The sequence below is a fragment of the Gymnodraco acuticeps genome, unplaced genomic scaffold, assembly GCF_902827175.1.
Source record: "Gymnodraco acuticeps unplaced genomic scaffold, fGymAcu1.1, whole genome shotgun sequence".
NCBI lineage: Eukaryota > Metazoa > Chordata > Actinopteri > Perciformes > Bathydraconidae > Gymnodraco > Gymnodraco acuticeps.
Genome location: NW_022992053.1, coordinates 1,203,530 through 1,225,835, shown reverse-complemented (window position 1 = coordinate 1,225,835; position 22,306 = coordinate 1,203,530). Strand labels below are relative to the sequence as shown.

The window sequence follows — 22,306 nt, the reverse complement described above, 5'->3', positions numbered from 1 at the left end:
ACAAGTGAGAGACGCAGCAGTATTGGATTGTAAAGTATTTCAAGCATCACTGCGGTCTTTCCTTACCTTTGTCAGGAGATCTTGTCAAAGATGGACGATGTGATCAAGGAGATTGAAGACCTGATGAGCTCTCAGCTCAACCCGGAGCTGCAGGACTGGAAGCGCCGGCAGCAGATCGCCGCCATCGGGGGGCCGCAGCTCACCGGGCTGGAGCAGCTACACAGCTGGTGAGGACTTTTAAAGGATTATTATGTCTACTTTCATACATGGCCTAACATGCATTGTAATGTATTATAAGAACATGTTTGCTTTCTGAATCAATCTCTTTATAGACATTAATGATGAACTTTTATAAAAAATTCTAAATATTCTCTGTAAGCTACCACTAGTCAACCTACAATATTGTCGCAATATCGATTTACATTACATTTAGCTGACGCTTTTATTCAAAGCGACCGATTACAGGGACATTCTCCCTGGAGTAACTGAGGGCTAAGTGCCTCACCACTAGTGGTGGTGTTCCAGGTGGGATTTGAACTCACAACCTTCCGATCTACAGCCCACCTCACTATCCATTAGACCACCAGTACCCAGATACTTATTTAAAAATATTGTGATATTTGATATAATTCACCAAGCCCTAGATTCATGATGTGTTCATGATGTGTTTTAAACGGAGGAATAGTTTGCACCTGTGTTTGTATAATGATGAATCCCTTTTAACCTGTGAATTGATTGTGCGTGCCAGTTGATCTTAAACAACATGTTAATATCCCAATCTCTACTGAAGGCCGTGTGCACAAACAGAAGTTGAACGTTAAAAATCCTTCAGCAGTTCTGAAGTGGAGCCTCTGCAGGAACTGAAGGCCAAACAACATTTATATTTATTACTAGCTGTAGTGATTAAAAAAGAACACAAAAAAGGTGCCCTGAAATACTTGTTCAGTAATGAAGTGTCATATTTAGTTACTTAAAAAGACCAGTATGCTTTGTAAAATAATTCTTTAACAAAATAATTAAATGAACCTATATTACTGTAATCCAAGTCCTATTTAACTGTGGAATTGAAGAAACCGCAATAGCCAATTATTTTGTATTTCAGCACTTAAATGTGTGTAAGCGTGATCTTAAGTGTGTGTAGATAATGATACTTAAAGGTCCCATGTCATTTCTACTGATCATAATTCCATTGTTGAGGTCTACTAGAATAGATTTACATTGTTCAATGTTCCAAACTCACATTGGTTTCTCATACAGCATCTCTGTATAGTATGTGTATTCACTCTCTGTCCTACACGGCTTGTTGGAGCTCCTGCCCCCCCCCCCCCCTCCCTGTGAGCCCACTGTGCTCTGATTGGTCAGCTCGCCCACTCTGTTCTGATGAGTCCACCACCGTTACAGCTGAACATGAGTGTTTATGTTTTACAATGGCGTTTGTTAGCAACCAGAAAATGACACCAGTAATGACAAACAGATGAGAATACTGCGTGGGGTCTGGGTGCCGTGTTGGCGGGACATTGCAGGGCTAGCTGCTGCGAGGAGCGGACAGTGTGAGCTGGGTTCATTTCCTGCTTGCTGCGTGGGATCTGCGAGACAGCGAGACATCGCGAATGGACGCGGGAAGGGGTGCTGAGGGGGCTGCAGCACCCCCATCTGCGAGGCTCCACTAGCACCCTGGTTGCATGTGTACAGAGTGGAACCCATGCCATTACACTGATAGCAGCGTATCTCTTGCCTAGAGCTGCAAAAAGGCTTGGTACTGTTGTTAGTTTTACTGGGAGGGAACTGTCTAGATAGAATAATTCTGAGGCCTAACCTGAGCTTGACCAACCCTTACTGCGTGGAGTTTCCCCCGCTTCATGTCTAATGACCGAAACATTCTTCTTTAGGTATTGGTTGTAATTTCATACTTAGCCAGAATAGCTTCTTTGACTTGTCCATAGTCTAAGGCAGGGGTCGGCAACCTCTGGCACGCGCAGGGCCGCCCCTCCCTACAGGCCGATCACGCAGACTGCGTGGGGCCTCACCTCACGTAGGGGGCCTCAGCTTGTGGAGGGTGCTTCATTTTGTGGAGGGAGCCTCATCTGAAGCGGTTTTGGTCCGGCCTCCTCCAGCGTCATAACCCACCGGGCGCGTTTCAGAAGCGGAGCGTCTTGCCTGCCGGCTCGCAGTTTTTGTTGATTTGGGCGTATTTCCTGGACAGACTACTTTGTACAGACAAAGTTAATAATACTTGTAATATCCCAGTTATAAACAACATGAATCAAAGATGTGTTGCTGTATTTTAGTGGTAAAAAAATGCATTCATCATCATAATTATTCTATATATATATAATTGACACAGTGCCTGTAAACCGGAGGAGAACGCTGGCATTTCTCCTCCTACTTGAAAGACTACGGAGGGATAGGGTCTGCAAATTAGTTTATTTGGGGATTGACTGGATGCTCTGGCTCTGACCAGTCCACTTCCTGCCCGGCGCTATGCAGCGCCTTGCGTCGGGTCGTGTGCCACGTTTAAACCAATTATTTACATTTGTTTTACCCCCCCCGTTGAAAAGTTCACGATCGCCGGCACACTGATCACAATTTTTTTTTTAAATGGCACTTCATATCAAAAAGGTTGCCGGCCCCTGGTCTAAGGAATATGATGTCCATGAGAACATAGGCACTACTTGCCTTACCTGTGAGCAGAGGGACAGAGTGAAAAGCTAACTCTTCTTTCGGCCATCGGCAGACAGCTGCCATTCTTTCAAAAGTTGTCAGAAAGTGCTCAATGTCATCTTCTGGATTGAGTGGTTTCGACTTGGGCTCTCAGCTCTGTGTGCTGCCCTTGTTGGTGATGGCGGCTCATTCTGCTGGGTGGGTGGGGCCTCACCATCAGGCCACGTCGTCACCTTCAACACTGTCACGTCACTCTTCTTTGTTATCATATCCTTCTCCCAATTCCGTCACCTGTGCTTGGATTTGTTCTAATTGGTGCTGCGTACTGTATGTCTCCATCTCTGCTCTTGGGGCGTGGCCTCTTTCTCCAACTGCTGATCTCTGGAAGCATGGGAGCGGACAAGAGATTTCACCATGCTTGTCAACTCCTCCATGTCATCAGGTGTTCTGGCTGCCGCGGCCCCCTGCTGGTCAGGATGGAGGCAAAGAGGAGAACACAGACCGAATGGCGTTTCAAGATACTAATCTCTGCCCCCCCCCCCAGGTTCACTCTGACAGCACAGAGTCTGTTCCAGATGAAGCGTCAGCTGGACAAACTGGCCGATCTGATCGTGAAGGTCACCTACGAGAGTGACCCGATCCCTCTGCAGAAACCTCAGATGGAGCAGCGAGTCAAATACCTCATCTATCACCTGATCAAGAGGTAACCTTAACACCACACAACGTACCACTCAACACACCCAAAGGATGTACCCTTACTGAAAAAGGCAACCATACAGTGCAAGATAATGCAGATGGATCTTTTCTCTTTTAGTGTCCTTGAACCCTTCTTATGTTTTAAGCGCTTTGAGCACTATTATTATTATTATTATTATATGTTTGGATCATGACTGGTGTTCTCTGCTGTTGCTAAGAGACCTTTCATTTTGTATAATGATGTAGATTGTAGACAATAGGCCCCACATGCAAAAGGCCCCAGCATCTCTCCTACCTTTTTGCCAAGAGCCACAGACGTTATAGTTATTTTTACACTTTTTTCATTTATTGATATGTTGTGCGCATAGTGTGTATTTTTTGCTCATATTGTGTCTCTTTCTGTTCATAGTATGTTTTTCTGTCCCATTTTTTCTACCTTCGTAGTGATGTATTGTGTTCATTCTGTCTCATTGTTGTCCTTTTGTGCCTCTTTGTGGTCATCTTCTGATGCTTTAGGCACTTTGTCGCTGTTGTCATATGGCGCGTTTCCACTGCAGGCCTCGCTCGGCCTCGCTCGGTTTGGTTAGGCCTTATTAGGCCCGGCTCACTTTAATGCTGCGCTTCCATTACAGTTTAGGAACTGGGGTAGTTACTATAGTAACGCAGTGCAGGCGGAGCCGTGACGTCATCTTCAATGAGAGCCCCAGAAAAACATCACAGCCGTTAGCTGTTAGCACTCAGAGCTCACAGCTCCTGATATCTGTTCAGAAACTAGACAAAAGTTAAACAAGTACAAACCACAGACTGTCTGTGTCATGGCGAATACAGTCGCTGCTTTATTTATGTCTGTATAGGCCGTTGTTGTGAGTGTGGACGGTCGGAGCATATATAACGTTAGCTTAGCCGATCTCCATTCAGAAAACACGCATTTTAAAAGGGTTTTTCGCCTGCCGTCTGTCTGCAGACTTGTCAAAGCATTAATTCATGGTTTTTACTAACCGGTATCAGTATGTTGTTAATTCGGCATCATTTTGAAACGTGTATTACAATTTAATCACGGTCAAATATGTTCATCTTGTTGTAGTTGTAGCCCCCTTGCCAGCGATTCTCTCTCTAGTTTAGCATACTCAGCCCGACTCAGCCTGGTTGTTCCTGGCCCTAGAACCACGATTTAGTCGGGCCAGAAAAAAGGTGAAAAAGTAACCCCAAACTAGGCCAAAACTAGGCCAAGTGGAAACCCAACCAAAAACGGCTAGCCACGCTTAAAGCGAGCTACCCGCTGCAGTGGAAACGCGCCAATAGTGTGTCTTCATTGGCCATTTTATATCTCTCTGGTTGTTTGTTGCCCATTTTGTGTTACTTTAGTCTTCTTGGTCATTTTGTGTCTCTATGTAATCGTTTTGTTTTATAGCTTGAAAGTTGAATTGCTTTTTGTCATGTGCAAATATATACAGATTGTACTTGAAACACTGATATTTACTGTACAAAAAACGTCCTCTTTAACTAGCAGCACCAACAACACATTACACAATACAGGCCTAGTGAGGTGCTAAATACAGGACCAGCACACACAACCATCGAATGACCCCAGCTGCTGTGAAGTGAAGGGTGAAACTCTGCAATGACTGTGGTTTGTTCTCAGCTCGTTTGTGGTGGAGAAGCAGCCATGCATGCCCACACATCCCCAGAAACCCCTCATCATCAAGACTGGCGTGCAATTCACCACCAAAGTCAGGTTTGTGACACAAAACACTCTGATGATGAGTTTTGAAACTCTGAATTATTGTGCTTGTAAGGTCAATTGAGGTGTTCCAATGTCCTATATTCTGGTTGCCAGCAGGTGAGGGGTAAGAGTGATCTTTCGCAGGCACAAACAGATGATTTACGGTGGTTGGATGTAGTTTGATGTTTATTAAAGAGTGTACAGTACCCTGGGTTGAGTGTTTGTAGCTGTTAGCATCTGCGGCGTCTGGTTAGATCAGTGTGCTCTGCTCTCTTTCTGGATTCTGTGCTCTTTCCGGTCACCTGCGACCCTGTTTATACACCCTGTGCAGCTAACCCCCGTCACCAAGTATTCAAAATGATATTGCATTATAAATATAAACATTACATTATTACATTGCATTTAGCTGACGCTTTTGTCCAAAGCGACTTACAATAAGTACATTCGACCAGGAAGACACAACCTTGAAGAAAACAGAATCATATAAGTACATCAGGTTTCATAGAGCCAAACATTTCAAGTGCTACTCAACTGGCTTTAGGTAAGCCAGTCCTTTATTAGTATAAAAGTGCTTCGTTAATAGTTCTAACGCTCGAAGTGGAGTCGAAAGAGATGAGTTTTCAGTTTGCGCCGGAAGATGTGCAAGCTATCTGCCGTCCTGATGTCAATGGGGAGCTCATTCCACCATCCTGGAGCCAGGACAGCAAACCCACGTGTTTTTGCCGATGGGAACTTCGGTCCCCCTCGCAGCGAGGGCGCAGCGAGTCGTTTGGCTGATGCAGAGCGTAGTGCACGCGCTGGGGTGTACGGTTTAACCATGTCCTGGATGTAGGAAGGGCCAGATCCATTCGCAGCATGGTAAGCAAGTACCAGTGTCTTGAAGTGGATTCTAGCAGTTACCGGAAGCCAGTGAAGGGAGCGGAGGAGCGGAGTGGTGTGGGAAAATTTAGGAAGGTTGAAGACCAGACGAGCCGCTGCATTCTGGATGAGCTGCAGAGGTCGGATGGCACATGCAGGTAGACCAGCCAGGAAGGAGTTGCAGTAGTCTAGGCGTGAGATGACGAGAGCCTGGACCAGAACCTGAGTCGCTTTCTGGGTCAGCTGTGGACGTATCTTCCTGATGTTGTAAAGCGTGTATCTGCAGCAACGGGTTGTAGCAGCGATGTTTGCAGTGAAGGACAGGTTGTTATCTAGGGTCACACCCAGATTCCTTGCAGTCTGAGTCGGGGAAACAACTGAGGTGCCGATGTTGATTGTTAGGTCAAGAGTGGGACAATCTTTTCCCGGGAGGTAGAGCAGCTCAGTCTTGTCAAGGTTGAGCTTGAGGTGGTGAGCAGACATCCACTGAGAGATGTCAGCTAGACAAGCAGAGATGCGTGCGACGACCTGGGTCTCTGAGCGGGGAAAGGACAGAATTAATTGGGTGTCCTCAGCGTAGCAGTGGTAAGAAAAACCATGCGGGCTAATGACTGATCCGAGCGAGTTTGTGTACAGGGAGAAGAGGAGGGGACCAAGAACAGAGCTCTGAGGGACCCCTGTAGTTAATTGACAAGGGTCGGACTCAGACCCTCTCCAAGTCACCCTGTAGGTACGGTCTTTCAGGTATGAGGTGAGGAGGGAAAGAGCAGAGCCTGAAACTCCATTTTTTTGGAGAGTGCGAAGGAGGATCTGATGATTCACCGTGTCGAATGCAGCAGACAGGTCCAACAGGATGATGACAGAGGAGAGGGATGCTGCTTTGGCAGTGTGCAGTTCCTCCGTGACAGCAATGAGAGCAGTTTCTGTGGAGTGACCTGCCTTGAAACCAGACTGGTGCGGATCCAGAAGGTTGTTCTGATTGAGATAACAGGAGAGTTGTTTAAAGACAGCGCGTTCAAGTGATTTAGACAGGAACGGGAGGAGAGAGACAGGCCTGTAGTTTATAATATCAGACGGGTTGAGAGTGGGTTTCTTTAGGAGAGGGTTTACTCTTGCCTCCTTGAGACTGTTTGGAAAGTGACCAGAAGTTAGAGAAGTGTTGATGAAATGGGTGAGAAACGGTAGAATATCAGGAGCGATAGTCTGAAGGAGGTTTGAAGGGATAGGATCCAGAGGACAGGTGGTAGGGCGGGCAGAAGTAATGAGGGTAAGAACCTCACTTGGAGAGAGAGGGGAAAAGGAGGTTAGTGTGTGGGTGGAAGGAGGGTCTGGTGACCCAGCGGTGAGTATAGCTGAGTCAGAAAAAGAAGAGCGAATATCATCAACCTTTTTTTCAAAGTGGGTAACAAAGTCGCTTGACAGAAGTGAGGAGGGGGGAGGGGCTTTTGGAGGGTCCAAGAGGGTGGAGAAGATGGAAAATAGTTTTTTAGGATTGGAATAGGAAGATTGGATCTTATCTTGAAAGAAAGTGCTTTTTGCCTGAGAGATCGAAGCAGAGAAAGAGGAGAGGAGAGCCTGATAGGTTAGGAGGTCGTCACGGTGTTTGGATTTCCACCATTTCCGCTCTGCTGCCCTAAGGACGGTTCTATTAGCACGCAGCGCATCATTTAGCCAGGGAGCAGGAGGGGACTGACGAGCCTGCAGAGATGTGAGAGGACAGAGAGAGTCCAGAGAGGATGAGAGAGTAGAGAGGAGAGTTTCTGCAGCAGAGTTTGGTGGCAGGAGTTGGAACGAGTCAGAGGAAGGGAGGGCTGAGAGCACCGACAAGGCAAAGGTAGAGGGGGAGAGGGAGCGAAGGTTACGGCGGACAGGTGCAGGATGAGAAGAGATTAGTTTGTTATGTTTGGAAAGGGATAGAGAGAATGAAATGAAGAAGTGATCGGATGTGTGGAGCGGGTTTACAGAGAGGTTAGAAGTAGCGCAGTTCCTTGAGAATATGAGATCAAGGACATTGCCAGCTTTATGAGTCGATGGGGACGGAGACAGTGAGAAAGCAAAGGCGGTTAACAGAGATGTTAGTTCGTCTATCTTCCCCGTCTGGAGGTTGAAGTATCCGAGAAGTACAGCGGGAGGGCCAGTTTCAGGGATGTGTGAGAGGAGATTATCTAATTCCTCCAAGAAGTCCCCCAAGGCGCCTGGTGGATGGTAGAGAACAACAATGGTTAACTGTATAGGATGGGTTACTGTGACGGCATGGAATTCAAAGGTGGAAGGAGTGAAGTTAGGTAGCTTGAAGAGGGAAAAGCTCCTTTTGGGAGAGAGCAGGAGACCAGTGCCACCTCCTCTGCCAGTGGGTCTGGGTGTATGGGAGAAGGAATATGCAGTGGAGAGAGCTGCTGGGGTGGATGTGTTGGATGGAGTAATCCAGGTCTCAGTGAGAGCAAGGAAATCCAGAGACTGCAGGGAGGCGTAGCCAGAGATGAAGTCAGCCTTAGGAACAGCTGACTGGCAATTCCACAGGCCACCAGAAACTAGATGTTGGATCTCAGTGGAGCACGTGGGATAGACGAGAGCAGGCCGGTTATATCGATTAGGAGATACACGGGGCCAGTGATAATTGCGAGAAGACACATGAACAGGAATGGAGAAAATACACATGATTATAGCATGAGGGGCTAGAAAACTAAAGAAAAGAGAAATAAGACACCAGCTCAATCAGAGTAGGATTTGCCTCCTCTTTGCCTCCCTCGTGACTCCCGCAGGACTCCAATGTATTTGTCAGTCTTACTCCCGCAGGACTCCAATGTCTTTGTCAGTCTTCGGCTGTCTGACGCTGAAGCTGACGCTCCAGGAAAGAGCTACCCAAAATGGACGCCCGATTGCTCAGTTCTCACAGCTGTAGGAGCACGCCCCTCTAATTAGTTAACTATCTACAGCTGATGGGCGACAATAGACTGGCCCTGCCTATATTAATGCAGGCTTGAGTGCTGAGAGCTGTGAAGCAGGTTTCGCCTGAGCAGATCTGAGATTTAAAATCTCTCAAACGCGATTTAGCCGTTTAAGCTACAATAACAATTATACAGAGTCGAATAAATGAAACAGAGAAGTCTAATTAAACAAGAATATAACTTACAGTGGTTGCTGTGTCAATAGGTAATGTCGTCACCGGGTCCAGATGCACACTGAGTTCATCAGATTTTAAATGCGGTATTTAAATGCTTTTTAAGGTAAAAAATGACTTAGTCACGCGGTTGTACTTCACGCTATCAATAGACTGGCCCTGCCTATATTAATGCAGGCTTGAGTGCTGAGACCTGTGAAGCAGGTTTCGCCTGAGCAGATCTGAGATTTAAAATCTCTCAAACGCGATTTAGCCGTTTAAGCTACAATAACAATTATACAGAGTCAAATAAATGAAACAGAGAAATCTAATTAAACAAGAATATAACTTACAGTGGTTGCTGCGTCAATAGGTAATGTCGTCACCGGGTCCAGATGCACACTGAGTTCATCAGATTTTAAATGCGGTATTGAAATGCTTTTTAAGGTAAAAAATGACTGAGTCACGCGGTTGTACTTCACGCTATCAATAGACTGGCCCTGCCTATATTAATGCAGGCTTGAGTGCTGAGACCTGTGAAGCAGGTTTCGCCTGAGCAGATCTGAGATTTAAAATCTCTCAAACGCGATTTAGCCGTTTAAGCTACAATAACAATTATACAGAGTCGAATAAATGAAACAGAGAAGTCTAATTAAACAAGAATATAACTTACAGTGGTTGCTGCGTCAATAGGTAATGTCGTCACCGGGTCCAGATGCACACTGAGTTCATCAGATTTTAAATGCGGTATTGAAATGCTTTTTAAGGTAAAAAATGACTGAGTCACGCGGTTGTACTTCACGCTATCAATAGACTGGCCCTGCCTATATTAATGCAGGCTTGAGTGCTGAGACCTGTGAAGCAGGTTTCGCCTGAGCAGATCTGAGATTTAAAATCTCTCAAACGCGATTTAGCCGTTTAAGCTACAATAACAATTATACAAAGTCGAATAAATGAAACAGAGAAGTCTAATTAAACAAGAATATAACTTACAGTAGTTGCTGCGTCAATAGGTAATGTCGTCACCGGGTCCAGATGCACACTGAGTTCATCAGATTTTAAATGCGGTATATAAATGCTTTTTAAGGTAAAAAATGACTGAGTCACGCAGTTGTACTTCACGCTATCAATAGACTGGCCCTGCCTATATTAATGCAGGCTTGAGTGCTGAGACCTGTAAAGCAGGTTTCGCCTGAGCAGATCTGAGATTTAAAATCTCTCAAACGCGATTTAGCCGTTTAAGCTACAATAACAATTATACAGAGTCGAATAAATGAAACAGAGAAGTCTAATTAAACAAAAATATAACTTACAGTGGTTGCTGCGTCAATAGGTAATGTCGTCACCGGGTCCAGATGCACACTGAGTTCATCAGATTTTAAATGCGGTATTGAAATGCTTTTTAAGGTAAAAAATGACTGAGTCACGCGGTTGTACTTCACGCTATCAATAGACTGGCCCTGCCTATATTAATGCAGGCTTGAGTGCTGAGACATATTAAACAAAATAAACTGACATGCCAACAATACACATAAATGGCTCCTTTAGTGCTATTTCACTCCTGTTTTAACATCTGTCTTATTTGAGTAGTAATGTTGAATGATAACTCAACTTCTCTGTTTCTTCTTCCAGACTCCTGGTTAAACTTCCAGAAGTGGATTATCAGCTGAAAGTCAAAACAACATTTGACAAGTGAGATTTTTGGCTCAAAGTTTTTAAACTGGTTTGCATTTCCAGGAGATGAAAAATCCTTAAATAAACAAACGTGTGTATTAAAAACGTAATAAAAACATGTTCACACACACTTATCAAAATGCAAATCTCTGTGTGTTTTTGTGTGTCTCTAGGGACCTACCCCCCGGCAGAGTGTGAGTACAAACAAGCTGAAGACAGGAAGTACTGCTGATGTTAAATTTAAACATATTCTCCAAACATTATACAACATCACATTACATTGCATTTACTTGACTGCTTCCAGAATGAGTTTCATTGCAGAATGCTACATATCAATTAAGAGGAAAGCTATTTTTAAAGTTGAAATTCTTTTTCAACATAAACATTACAATAAATCTTTCTTTACGTTTTTTCTGTGTTGATTCATCAAAATACCTTGAAAATATATCAATCCTTGAAGCAGGTGCTTTAGTTGTTAACATTCTACAGCTGAGTATTGATGTGCTCCGACAATTATTCTCCTATCAGTTGCATTTGTATCATATAAAAACAGCCAGCATAGATACAAATTTGACAAACCCACGAGGCCGCTTTGTTTTACCTTCTTGTTCTCCTCAGAAGTCGTCAGTTTTTCATCCTGACCAACAACACTAAAGTTATGGATATCGAGGACTACTCAAACGGCTGCCTCTCAGTGGAGTTCAGACATCTGGTAATACAATTCATGCTTGTGTGTCATTTATTACCAGAACATGTGACCATTAACCATTTCTGTCAGTTTGAAAAAAATATCCTGTAAGTCTTTTTGAAACATTTAAAAGTCATTATTTTAGAAAACTAACTTTGTTTTTGAGATATATTATATGTTGACAATAATTCTCAGTATTTTGAGATACTGAGTCATTACTTTAGATCAGAGGTTCACAACCAGTCGATCGCGAGATGTGTCTAAAAATAGAACAACAATATTCAGTTTTATCGTTAAATGTCCTATAACATAATCTTTCTGTGCCATAATAATGCACAAATAACGCATCAAAGCTTTGTGATTGGCCGGCGCCACCCCATGTGTCGGGGCGTGGCTGGTGGGCAGTGGGCAGTGCACTAGTTCGCTGACGTTGTCCGTGTCAACAGGAGTGACAGTTGTCACCATAGATATATATAAACACTAGATGGCTCAAGGGGGAGTCGCCAGCGTAGCTCACTGGCGGCCATCTTGCCACAGTCAACAACTACTGCTACAGCTGTTCTAAGGTGAGTGATCTGCACAGAAATGCTCTTAACTCGCTGAATTATTGACTGATTTACAAACGGTTTGGTTTATTATAAACGTTATTAACATGGCTATAATACAGGAGACAACAAGACATGTTGAAAAAAAAAGTTCATGATTATAATGATAAGTATGCAGTATCATAACTACATCTTTGATGTTTATAACAAACCAAACCGTTTGAAAATTGGTTGAAAATTGAGCAATCTACGGTTATTTCAATAGTGCACCATATACATAATGTTATGAATGAGCGAGCTGCCTGTGGCAAGATGGCCGCCATGTGGCAACGTCAGTCGCCAGCAGCGCGGGTGAGTCATCTAGGCCCAATCCCAAACCACTCCCTCGACCCTACCCCTCCGTGATGGAGTGAACTCCGTCTGTAGCCACACTCGCAGCTCAACGAGGCTCCCTCCTGTCAGATGGAGGGAGTAAATACAGCAGCAAGCTTTGGGACGGCCTCCCCTCTCTCCGGCAGAAACAGGAAATGCTGTAACTGTATGTAACAACGGTTTCAAATCAGCATCTCTTAGACAAAAAGTTTAAATGAATAACTCAAATAAAACTCCAAACATCTTTCATTGTGTTTCAAAGCACTTTTAGTTTTAAACCTGATGTTTATAAGCTTCTTAGTTTTTGCAACGGTCTGTAAATATACACAACTTTATAATAAAATGCACACATTTACCTTTTTCTAGACTAAACACAGGTATGATCCTAAGTTAAAAACATGAGGTCATCATGAGGTTGTTAACATCGCAATTTATCAGTGGATGTTTGCTGGAACTACTTGTAAACAGCGTGTTTCCTGACGGACACACAGGGTGACTCCGGTCAGGTAGAGACCGGTCTCAAGTCAGCACCGCTGCAGACTCGCTGTTTGAGGGCTTGATAGCCCACTCCCCTTCCACACTCGTTGCTTTGGAACAGCCCTCAATATGGCGGACCCTCCGCGTGAACGCGCAAACGGAGGGGTAGAGTGTAGGGGTAGGGTGTAGGGGGCGGTTTGGGAATGGGCCTGCCTGATCCGTCACCCTGCCCGATCGGTACTGCGCATGTGCGAGATGGTCCGCCATATTGGACAACTCCGGACGGCAACCCAAGATGGACACTTGACACAGTGGCTTTTAGCAAAGCTCAAAAAGAAAACTCGAGAGAGATGAGTTATTGTTATCACAACGTGACTTCACTATCATTTAACAACTCTTTTTATTGGGTTCTTTTATTTGGGGTTAAGTACATTGTCAGAATAAGTGAGAAATGAATTTAACTTCTGTTAGACAGCCATATGCCATACATTTTTGCATACATTCACAGTAAATATTTATTCAGTATGATAGCTGTCTAACAGAAGTTAAATTCATTCCTCACTTATTCTGACAATGTACTTAACCCCAAATAAAAGAACCCAATAAAAAGAGTTATTAAATAATAGTGAAGTCACGTTGTAATAACAATAACTCATCTCTCTCGAGTTTTATTTTTGAGCTTTGCTAAAAGCCACTGTGTCAAGTGTCCATCTTGGGTTGCCGTCCGGAGTTGTCCAATATGGCGGACCATCTCGCACATGCGCAGTACCGATCGGGCAGGGTGACGGATCAGGCAGGCCCATTCCCAAACCGCCCCCTACACCCTACCCCTACACTCTACCCCTCCGTTTGCGCGTTCACGCGGAGGGTCCGCCATATTGAGGGCTGTTCCAAAGCAACGAGTGTGGAAGGGGAGTGGGCTATCAAGCCCTCAAACAGCGAGTCTGCAGCGGTGCTGACTTGAGACCGGTCTCTACCTGACCGGAGTCACCCTGTGTGTCCGTCAGGAAACACGCTGTTTACAAGTAGTTCCAGCAAACATCCACTGATAAATTGCGATGTTAACAACCTCATGATGACCTCAATGTCAATGTTGTCCATCTTGGGTTGCCGTCCGGAGTTGTCCAATATGGCGGACCATCTTGCACATGCGCAGTACCGATCGGGCAGGGGGACGGATCGGGTAGTGACAGCCACTACCCGATGTGCGAAATGGTCCGCCATATTTGACAACTCCGTACGGCAACCCAAGTAGGACACTTGACACAGTGGCTTTTGGCAAATCACAAAACGAAAACTCGAGAGAGATGTGTTATTGTTATTACAATGTGACTTCACTATTATTTAACAACTCTTTTTATTGGGTTCTTTTATTTGGGGTTGAGTACATTGTCAGAATAAGTGAGAAAAGGATTTAACTTCTGTTAGACAGATATGCCGTTTGTGCACTGTTTTGAAATGCCGCTCCTAAATTACCCTTCTTCGATAAAGCCACGCTCGCATTGCAGATGAGACAGATGGACTTTGAATTGGAATAGATACAAAAATAATCATCCTCCCACTCGGAGTGAAAATTATATATTTTGGGCTTTTTTGCTTCTGCTATAATTGCGGTCTTGTGTGTGTGCGGACTGTCACTCCTGTTGACACGGACAACGTCAGCGAAATAGTGCCCACTGCCCACCAGCCACGCCCCCACACATGGGGTCACGCCAATCACAAAGCTTTGATGCGTTCAAGTGCATTATTCTGGCACAGGAAGATTATGTTATAGGACATTAACGATAAAACAGAATATTGTTGTTCTATTTTTAGACACATCTCGCGATCGACTGGGAATCTCCTTGATCGACTGGTTGAGCACCCCTGACCTACAGAATGGTATTCTTCATCACTAGACTATGATTTGATCTTATTTATGTTATTTTACAGACAGAAATGGGCTAATGTTCACTTACACATGGATATGACATTAACCAGTTTGTCAAAGTGGTGATTTGTTGAATTTATGTTTTGTTTCCTTTCACTAACAGCAGCTGAAAGAGAAGAAATATATCAATGGCACAAAGGGGAACGAGGTACGACATGCGGATGAGTTGATCATTAATGTATTAACTCATTTCTGGGTTCAGGACTCATTCCTACACTAATTTGAGTCTGTGCATTACCCCTGAATAAAAATAAGTGCATGTAATACTATTGTTGTCTACATATACTTTTATTATTGCAAAAGTGTTGTCCCTAATGAGGGATATGCTGTGTGGATGTGTGTTGTGTGTTCGCAGGGCCTCCTCTCTGTGACAGAGGAACTTCACTCTCTCAGTTTCGAGGCGTGCTTCACAGTGCAGGGCCTCACCATAGAACTGGAGGTCAGGAGCACTGTACATATGACTGGATATTCGGCTCCTGGTTGTTGGTGCCCAGCTCACTCATTGTGTATGTGAATCCTTCCAGACATGTTCCCTGCCTCTGGTGGTCATCTCCAATGTGAGCCAGCTGCCTGGAGGCTGGGTGTCCGTCATGTGGTATAACCTTCTGTCTGATGAGCCCAGGGTGAGCTGACACACTGTTGCTGATGTGTTTAAAAGTGGATAGTGCTGCTACTATCCCTCAGTTGCCAGTTAATTAAACCAATGTCATCTAATACAACAGTCCTGCAATATTCTCTACCTTCATGAAGGTTCGGAATTTGTTAAACCCTTGTGTCTCACTTAACAGTCAAAATGACTAAATGTATGTGGTGGTTATGATCAGGACTAATGTTAAAAAACAGTACTCGGTGCAAGTAGAAAATAATATACATATGTAAGCTGTAGTGTAAGAATTTTGACACAGATGTTTTTGTCCTCTAAGGACCTTAGAGCTAAAAGGGTTAGGGTTAAACTGTTTTAGAAAGCAGTTGATTAATCTTTTATGATCATTTTTAGAGGATTTATTGTATGGTGCAGTTGAACAGGGCTCTCGACACACATCCCAACTACTCCACTTTTACCTTTTTCCCACCCCTTTCCTATAATCCACAGAACTTGGCGTTCTTTGGAAACCCCCCTCGGGCCACCTGGAGCCAGCTCTCTGAGGTCCTGAGCTGGCAATTCTCAACCTTCGCTGGTAAAGGCCTCAACAAGGAGCAGCTCAGCATGCTGGGAGGAAAGCTTCTCGGTATGTCTGCCCTACAGCTTTCAAACAACATATTTGTACTGTATATTTCGAAATCTAGATTTTGGGATAACACATGTTTCAGGTGGCATTTGAAGGAGCCCTTTTCTGATTTGGTGGTGTTCCCTCTCCTGTAGTGTGTTGTATAGTTTATTGTGCATGTTAATGTTCTAGGCTAAAATCCCTGTGTTCCCTCTAGAGCGAGTTTCTCCCCCCCTGCCTAAAAAAGCCTCCATTGGACCCCTTTGTTTACTTCCGTATATTGACATCACTATGTGTCACATCCTTTGTGATTGGCTAAGGGGCGGGACATTGCTATGCGGTTGATCAATCACAACAGAGCCAGCCAGCTAACCAATCAGAGCAGACTGGGCTCTGGTTTCAGACAGAGGGTGAAAAGAGGTGCTGCAGCACAGGCAGTATGAGAAGAAATAAAGAGCTTTTTGAACATTAAAGCATGGAGACATGTCCCAGGAGAGACACTACATACTGATATACACCTGATATGATCAGAATAGCGGCCCTTTTTACCACACGAGTTAATGTTGGCATTATAGCTGTTAGTCTTTGCAGGCTCACGGGTGTTGGGTAGTAGTCATTCATGTTGTTTACTGTATGTTGCTGTAGGCCAGCATGCCTCCTGTAGTGACTATCAAGTATCCTGGTCCAAGTTGTCCAAGGTAAGTGTTCAATTCCTCATGTACCATGTGGTTTCATCTGCAATTTGGTTGTGCCAACTAGTGGCCAATGGGATAGAATTATCTGTGCCCCATGCTGTTTTGATGACCCTGGATCTTTTTCTACATTCCATTATGTTACATCTCTTAAGTCATGTTTTAATGTCCAAAGAACTCATTGTACCCCTTCAATGTGTCGAACATTCTTTAAGGAGAATATTCCAGGAAAGCCATTCAGTTTCTGGATGTGGCTGGACTCCATCCTAGAGCTCATCAAGAAGTATTTGCTGCCAGTCTGGAATGAGAAGTAAGACCCTGGGTCACCCCAGACTCACTGTCAACCCCCCCCCCCCCCCTCCTCCCCCAACTAAAAAGTGGTAGAAGAAGCAGGAAATAATATTGTTGTTATTTTCCCTTGCGCCATCCATACAGCTATATCATGGGTTTTGTGAGTAAAGAGATGGAGCGCACTCTGCTGAAGGACAAAGAGCCAGGCACATTCCTCCTACGCTTCAGTGAGAGCCACCTTGGAGGAATAACTTTCACCTGGGTGGAGCACGGCAACAATGGTGAGGAAAAACCCATGCACTTAGCTCTTTAAAGTTTCTCTTACATAGTTCCTGTTTTCTTTATTGATGCTCCGCTATGCTAACACTGTCTTTTCACAACAGGAGAGGTTAAATTCAACTCTGTGGAGCCATACACCAAAAATCGGCTTAGCGCCCTACCATTTGCCGACATCATTCGAGACTACAAAGTGATCTCAGAGGGGGTGGTCCCAGAGAACCCGCTCAAGTTCCTCTACCCCGACATTCCCAAAGATGAAGCCTTCGGACGGCTTTACAACATTCAGCCAAGCAAAGGTAAGAGTGCAAACCATTCATGTTTCTCAGTGGTTGATTTAAATCACTAACACTAATCTCTCTTATCTTCCAGTCCATCCATACATAACATCTACCCTGATCCCAATCTCACAATTGCGGTGAGTTCATTGAGAGACTTATACATTTTTGATCATCAATTTTACCCTGACGTGTAGTTATCAGACTTAAGAGGATGACTATGGGATATTGAGTGTGCTATCAAATCAACCAATAGGAGAATTACACAACTGAAAATTATCTAGAAAATGCTATAATATCACAGAAGCAGCCTCACTGTCTCTGGACTCACTCTGCCTTTCGCTGTGATTGCAGCTCTAATACCACCACCACACCCTCTTCCTGTCAGTCTCCTGAGCCCCCGATGACTCCTGGGGAGTTTGACATGCTCAGTGAGCACCTATGCTTCGACATTAACAGCGTGAGTTTGCCATTCTTTGCTATTTGGTGGACTGTACCTGTTGGGGAAATATTTTCCTGGGCCCATAACTTTGACTTAGTTTATCAGGTTATACTGTCCTGACTGTTGCTCTACAGTACAGTACAAGTACTTCTGGGTGTTTCAAGCTCGGCTCTGTGTGTGTGGCACGAGCGCACGAGTGAGCGAGAGAGCGAGAGAGAGAGAGCACCGATACCGGAGATTGTTGTTGTTAGCATCTGGTTAGCTAGCTACGCTAACAGATATTAGAAGCTGTTTCTACACTGAACAAAAATATAAATGCAACACTTTTGTTTTTGCTCCCATTTTTCATGAGATGAACTCAAAGATCTAAAACATTTTCTATATACACAAAATAACCATTTCTCTCAAATATTGTTCACAAATCTGAAAAAATCTGTGATAGTGAGCACTTCTCCTTTGCCGAGATAATCCATCCCACCTCACAGGTGTGGCATATCAAGATGCTGATTAGACAGCATGATTATTGCACAGGTGTGCCTTAGGCTGGCCACAATAAAAGGCCACTCAGCACAGCACAATGCCACAGATGTCGCAAGTTTTGAGGGAGCGTGCAATTGGCTGACAGCAGGAATGTCCACCAGAGCTGTTGCCCGTGAATTGAATGTTCATTTCTCTACCATAAGCCGTCTCCAAAGGCGTTTCAGAGAATTTGGCAGTACATCCAACCGGCCTCACAACCGCAGACCACGTGTAACCACACCAGCCCAGGACCTCCACATCCAGCATGTTCACCTCCAAGATCGTCTGAGACCAGCCACTCGGACAGCTGCTGCAACAATCGGTTTGCATAACCAAAGAATTTCTGCACAAACTGTCAGAAACCGTCTCAGGGAAGCTCATCTGCATGCTCGCCGTCCTCATCGGGGTCTCCACCTGACTCCGGTTCGTCGTCGTAACCGACTTGAGTGGGCAAATGCTCACATTCGATGACGTCTGGCACGTTGGAGAGGTGTTCTCTTCACGGATGAATCCCGGTTTTCACTGTTCAGGGCAGATGGCAGACAGCGTGTGTGGCGTCGTGTGGGTGAGCGGTTTTCTGATGTCAATGTTGTGAATCGAGTGGCCCATGGTGGTGGTGGGGTTATGGTATAGGCAGGCGTATGTTATGGACGACGAACACAGGTGCATTTTATTGATGGCATTGTGAATGCACAGAGATACCGTGACGAGATCCTGAGGCCCATTGTTGTGCCATTCATCCACGACCATCACCTCATGTTGCAGCATGATAATGCACGGCCACATGTTGCAAGGATCTGTACACAATTCCTGGAGGCTGAAAACATCCCAGTTCTTGCATGGCCAGCATACTCACCGGACATGTCACCCATTGAGCATGTTTGGGATGCTCTGGATCGACGTATACGACAGCGTGTTCCAGTTCCTGCCAATATCCAGCAACTTGGCACAGCCATTGAAGAGGAGTGGACCAACATTCCACAGGCCACAATCAACAACCTGATCAACTCTATGCGAAGGAGATGTGTTGCACTGCGTGAGGCAAATGGTGGTCACACCAGATACTGACTGGTTTTCGGACCCCCCCAGACCCCCCTAATAAAGCAAAACTGCACGTTTCAGAGTGGCCTTTTATTGTTGCCAGCCTAAGGCACACCTGTGCAATAATCATGCTGTCTAATCAGCATCTTGATATGCCACACCTGTGAGGTGGGATGGATTATCTCGGCAAAGGAGAAGTGCTCACTATCACAGATTTTTTCAGATTTGAGAACAATATTTGAGAGAAATGGTTATTTTGTTTATATAGAAAATGTTTTAGATCTTTGAGTTCATCTCGTGAAAAATGGGAGCAAAAACAAAAGTGTTGCATTTATATTTTTGTTCAGTGTAAAACAAAGTGAAGGGAAAGTCCTCTTCTGTCAGATAACGTCAGCTCAGTGAGGTAAAGGAGTCTCTCTGTGTTTAGATAGATACATTTAGTCTAAGTTATTCAGGTCTCAAACTGTCTGATCTCCATTTATGTAAACAAGTATTTCCAAGGCACAACTTTATATGATCATTATAGTTAAAAAATAAGAGAATAAATGAAAAACAGGTATGAAATACTATATGACAGTAAAACAAGAATACAGTTTAAAAGGGTGATTTGTAAAATATCCATAAAGAAAAAGAAAATCTGCTTACAGGTCTGTTTCATATGGGTGTTGAGAGATGTATCCATAGATCTCTTCATTTTGCTCTCAAAGTGCACCAGATTGATGCTTTCAACTTATATATTTAAAAAATAATCTTCCCGGGGGAATATGCCCTCGGACCCCCCTAGGACATTAGGTCCACCCTCCACTTATAAAAAACAGCACTTTACCCCTGCTTACACATACAGTTGCAAGGAAAAGTATGTGAACCCTTTGGAATGACCTGGATTTCTGCATAAGTTGGTCATAAAAGGTCATAAAAGTCACAACAATAGACAAACACAGTCTGCTTAAACTAATACCACACAAACAATGATATGTTTTCATGTTTTTATTGAACACACCATGTAAACATTCACAGTGCAGGGTGGAAACATGTGAACCCCTAGGCTAAAGACTTGTTCAAGAGCTAATTGGAGTCAGGAGTCAGCCAACCTGGAGTCCAATCAATGAGACGAGATTGGAGGTGTTGGTTAAAGCTGCCCTGCCCTATAAAAAATACACACCACTTTTGAATTTGCTATTCTTATGAAGCATTGCCAGATGTGAACCATGCCTCGCACAGAAGAGCTCTCAGAAGACCTACCATTAAGAATTGTTGACTTGCATAAAGCTGGAAAGGGTTACAAAAGTATCTCTGAAAGCTTGATGTTCATCAGTCCACGGTAAGACAAATTGTCTATAAATGGAGAAAGTTCAGCACTGTTGCTACTCTCCCTAGGAGTGGCCGTCCTGTAAAGATGACTGCAAGAGCACAGCGCAGAATGCTCAATGAGGTGAAGAAGAATCCTAGAGTGTCAGCTAGAGACTTAAAGAAATCTCTGGCACATGCTAACATCTCTGTTGACGAATCTACGATACGTAAAACACTGAACAAGAATGGAGTTCATGGGAGGACACCACGGAGGAAGCCACTGCTGTCCAGAAAAAACATTGCTGCACGTTTGAAGTTTGCAAAAGAGCACCTGGATGTTCCACAGCACTACTGGCAAAATATTCTGTGGACAGATGAAACCAAGGTTGAGTTGTTTGGAAGGAACACACAACGCTATGTGTGGAGAATCCAAAGGGTTCACATACTTTTTCTTGCAACTGTATATGCCGTGAGCTGATTATCGAGCCTTCATTGTAACAGTCGCGGGTACACTGTGTGTGCGTGTGGGGAGTGTTTCCACTGTAGCGCCGGTACCTTAATGGGAAACCCTACATGTTTGAGCATCCTCTATGAAACGTCAAGCTACGCCACACAGCACCCCAAAAGAAAATCTCTGGCGCCGCCCATGATCTATATAGACTCGTTTTGAATGAACATTTGAAGGTCACCCAGCTGTGCGGGCAGTTGCTGATTGTTTTTCAAGAATGACACAATATGTCTCTAATCTCTACATTTTTAAAGATGTATTTCTTAAACTGAGTGAGAGCCGCAGACAGGGAAGGTCATCCGAAAAACGATTCAAGTTTATAGACGAGTTCTCTATGTTCTGCTGCTGGTAATGTTCTCCTTTTCCTTTTACAGATGAGCTCTCCATATTCAGAGTAAGGCGAGGGGAAATATGTAACTCTCAACCGAATTTTCTACTCATCTGATGCCACTGCCCGATCAACGTCTACATCTTTGTTGGCTGTGTCTATTTTGTGGTAAAATTAGATTCATAGCTTGAACTATTATTTACTGCTTTTTTTATATTCATAATTGTTCTTTAAAAAAGTATCTGTTTCTATTGTGACAACTCAATTTTAAATTATATTTTAACAGTATATTAAAAAAAAAGAACATGTTTATTGTGTCTGCTTTGTACTATGTTGTTGACATTGGCTTGCTTCTTTATTTCTGCATTTGTAGCAACACTTTCTCTTTAGACCATACGTTTGCCTGTGTTGCTTACAACACTCACCCATATTCATCATTCAATTGTGTAGAAGGAAACCGGTTTAGGTCATATTTTCAAGCAGAACCAGTTGCAACTCACCACAAACCGTTTATCGAGATTTGCCCAGATTTAATTGTTTTAACGCTCTATGGCATGACTTTTTATTTTGGGAGGAGGCGTTTTAGGAGCTTAGGGGTCCCTGATATTATATCAATTATAAAATGTAACCCCCCCCTCACCCCTCAACCAGGGGTTGGTTTGTTGCCTCAGGGCAACACTGTGCTACGAAGGTATTGAAACACCAAGGA

At 44.1% G+C, this 22,306-nt stretch overlaps 1 protein-coding gene across 2 annotated transcripts in view; it reads left to right on the top strand.

Annotated features, from left to right (window-relative positions):
- Positions 1-21,909, top strand: part of stat4 (signal transducer and activator of transcription 4) — a 30,460-nt gene extending 8,551 nt beyond the window's left edge. The window contains exons 8-24 of one of the 2 annotated variants that reach the window (XM_034202048.1): positions 76-227; positions 3,206-3,364; positions 5,000-5,092; positions 10,671-10,730; positions 10,886-10,906; positions 11,334-11,424; positions 14,828-14,872; positions 15,080-15,163; positions 15,249-15,347; positions 15,818-15,953; positions 16,578-16,630; positions 16,840-16,934; positions 17,060-17,196; positions 17,299-17,490; positions 17,564-17,609; positions 17,824-17,929; positions 21,644-21,909. In XM_034202048.1, coding sequence (XP_034057939.1) covers positions 76-227; positions 3,206-3,364; positions 5,000-5,092; positions 10,671-10,730; positions 10,886-10,906; positions 11,334-11,424; positions 14,828-14,872; positions 15,080-15,163; positions 15,249-15,347; positions 15,818-15,953; positions 16,578-16,630; positions 16,840-16,934; positions 17,060-17,196; positions 17,299-17,490; positions 17,564-17,609; positions 17,824-17,929; positions 21,644-21,667 — 1,593 coding nt within the window. In that variant the 3' untranslated portion in view covers positions 21,668-21,909. Of the gene's footprint in view, positions 1-75; positions 228-3,205; positions 3,365-4,999; positions 5,093-10,670; positions 10,731-10,885; positions 10,907-11,330; positions 11,425-14,827; positions 14,873-15,079; positions 15,164-15,248; positions 15,348-15,817; positions 15,954-16,577; positions 16,631-16,839; positions 16,935-17,059; positions 17,197-17,298; positions 17,491-17,563; positions 17,610-17,823; positions 17,930-21,643 lie in introns of both variants that reach the window. The other variant, XM_034202047.1, reaches the window with a different exon arrangement.
- The last annotated feature ends 397 nt before the right edge of the window (positions 21,910-22,306 follow it).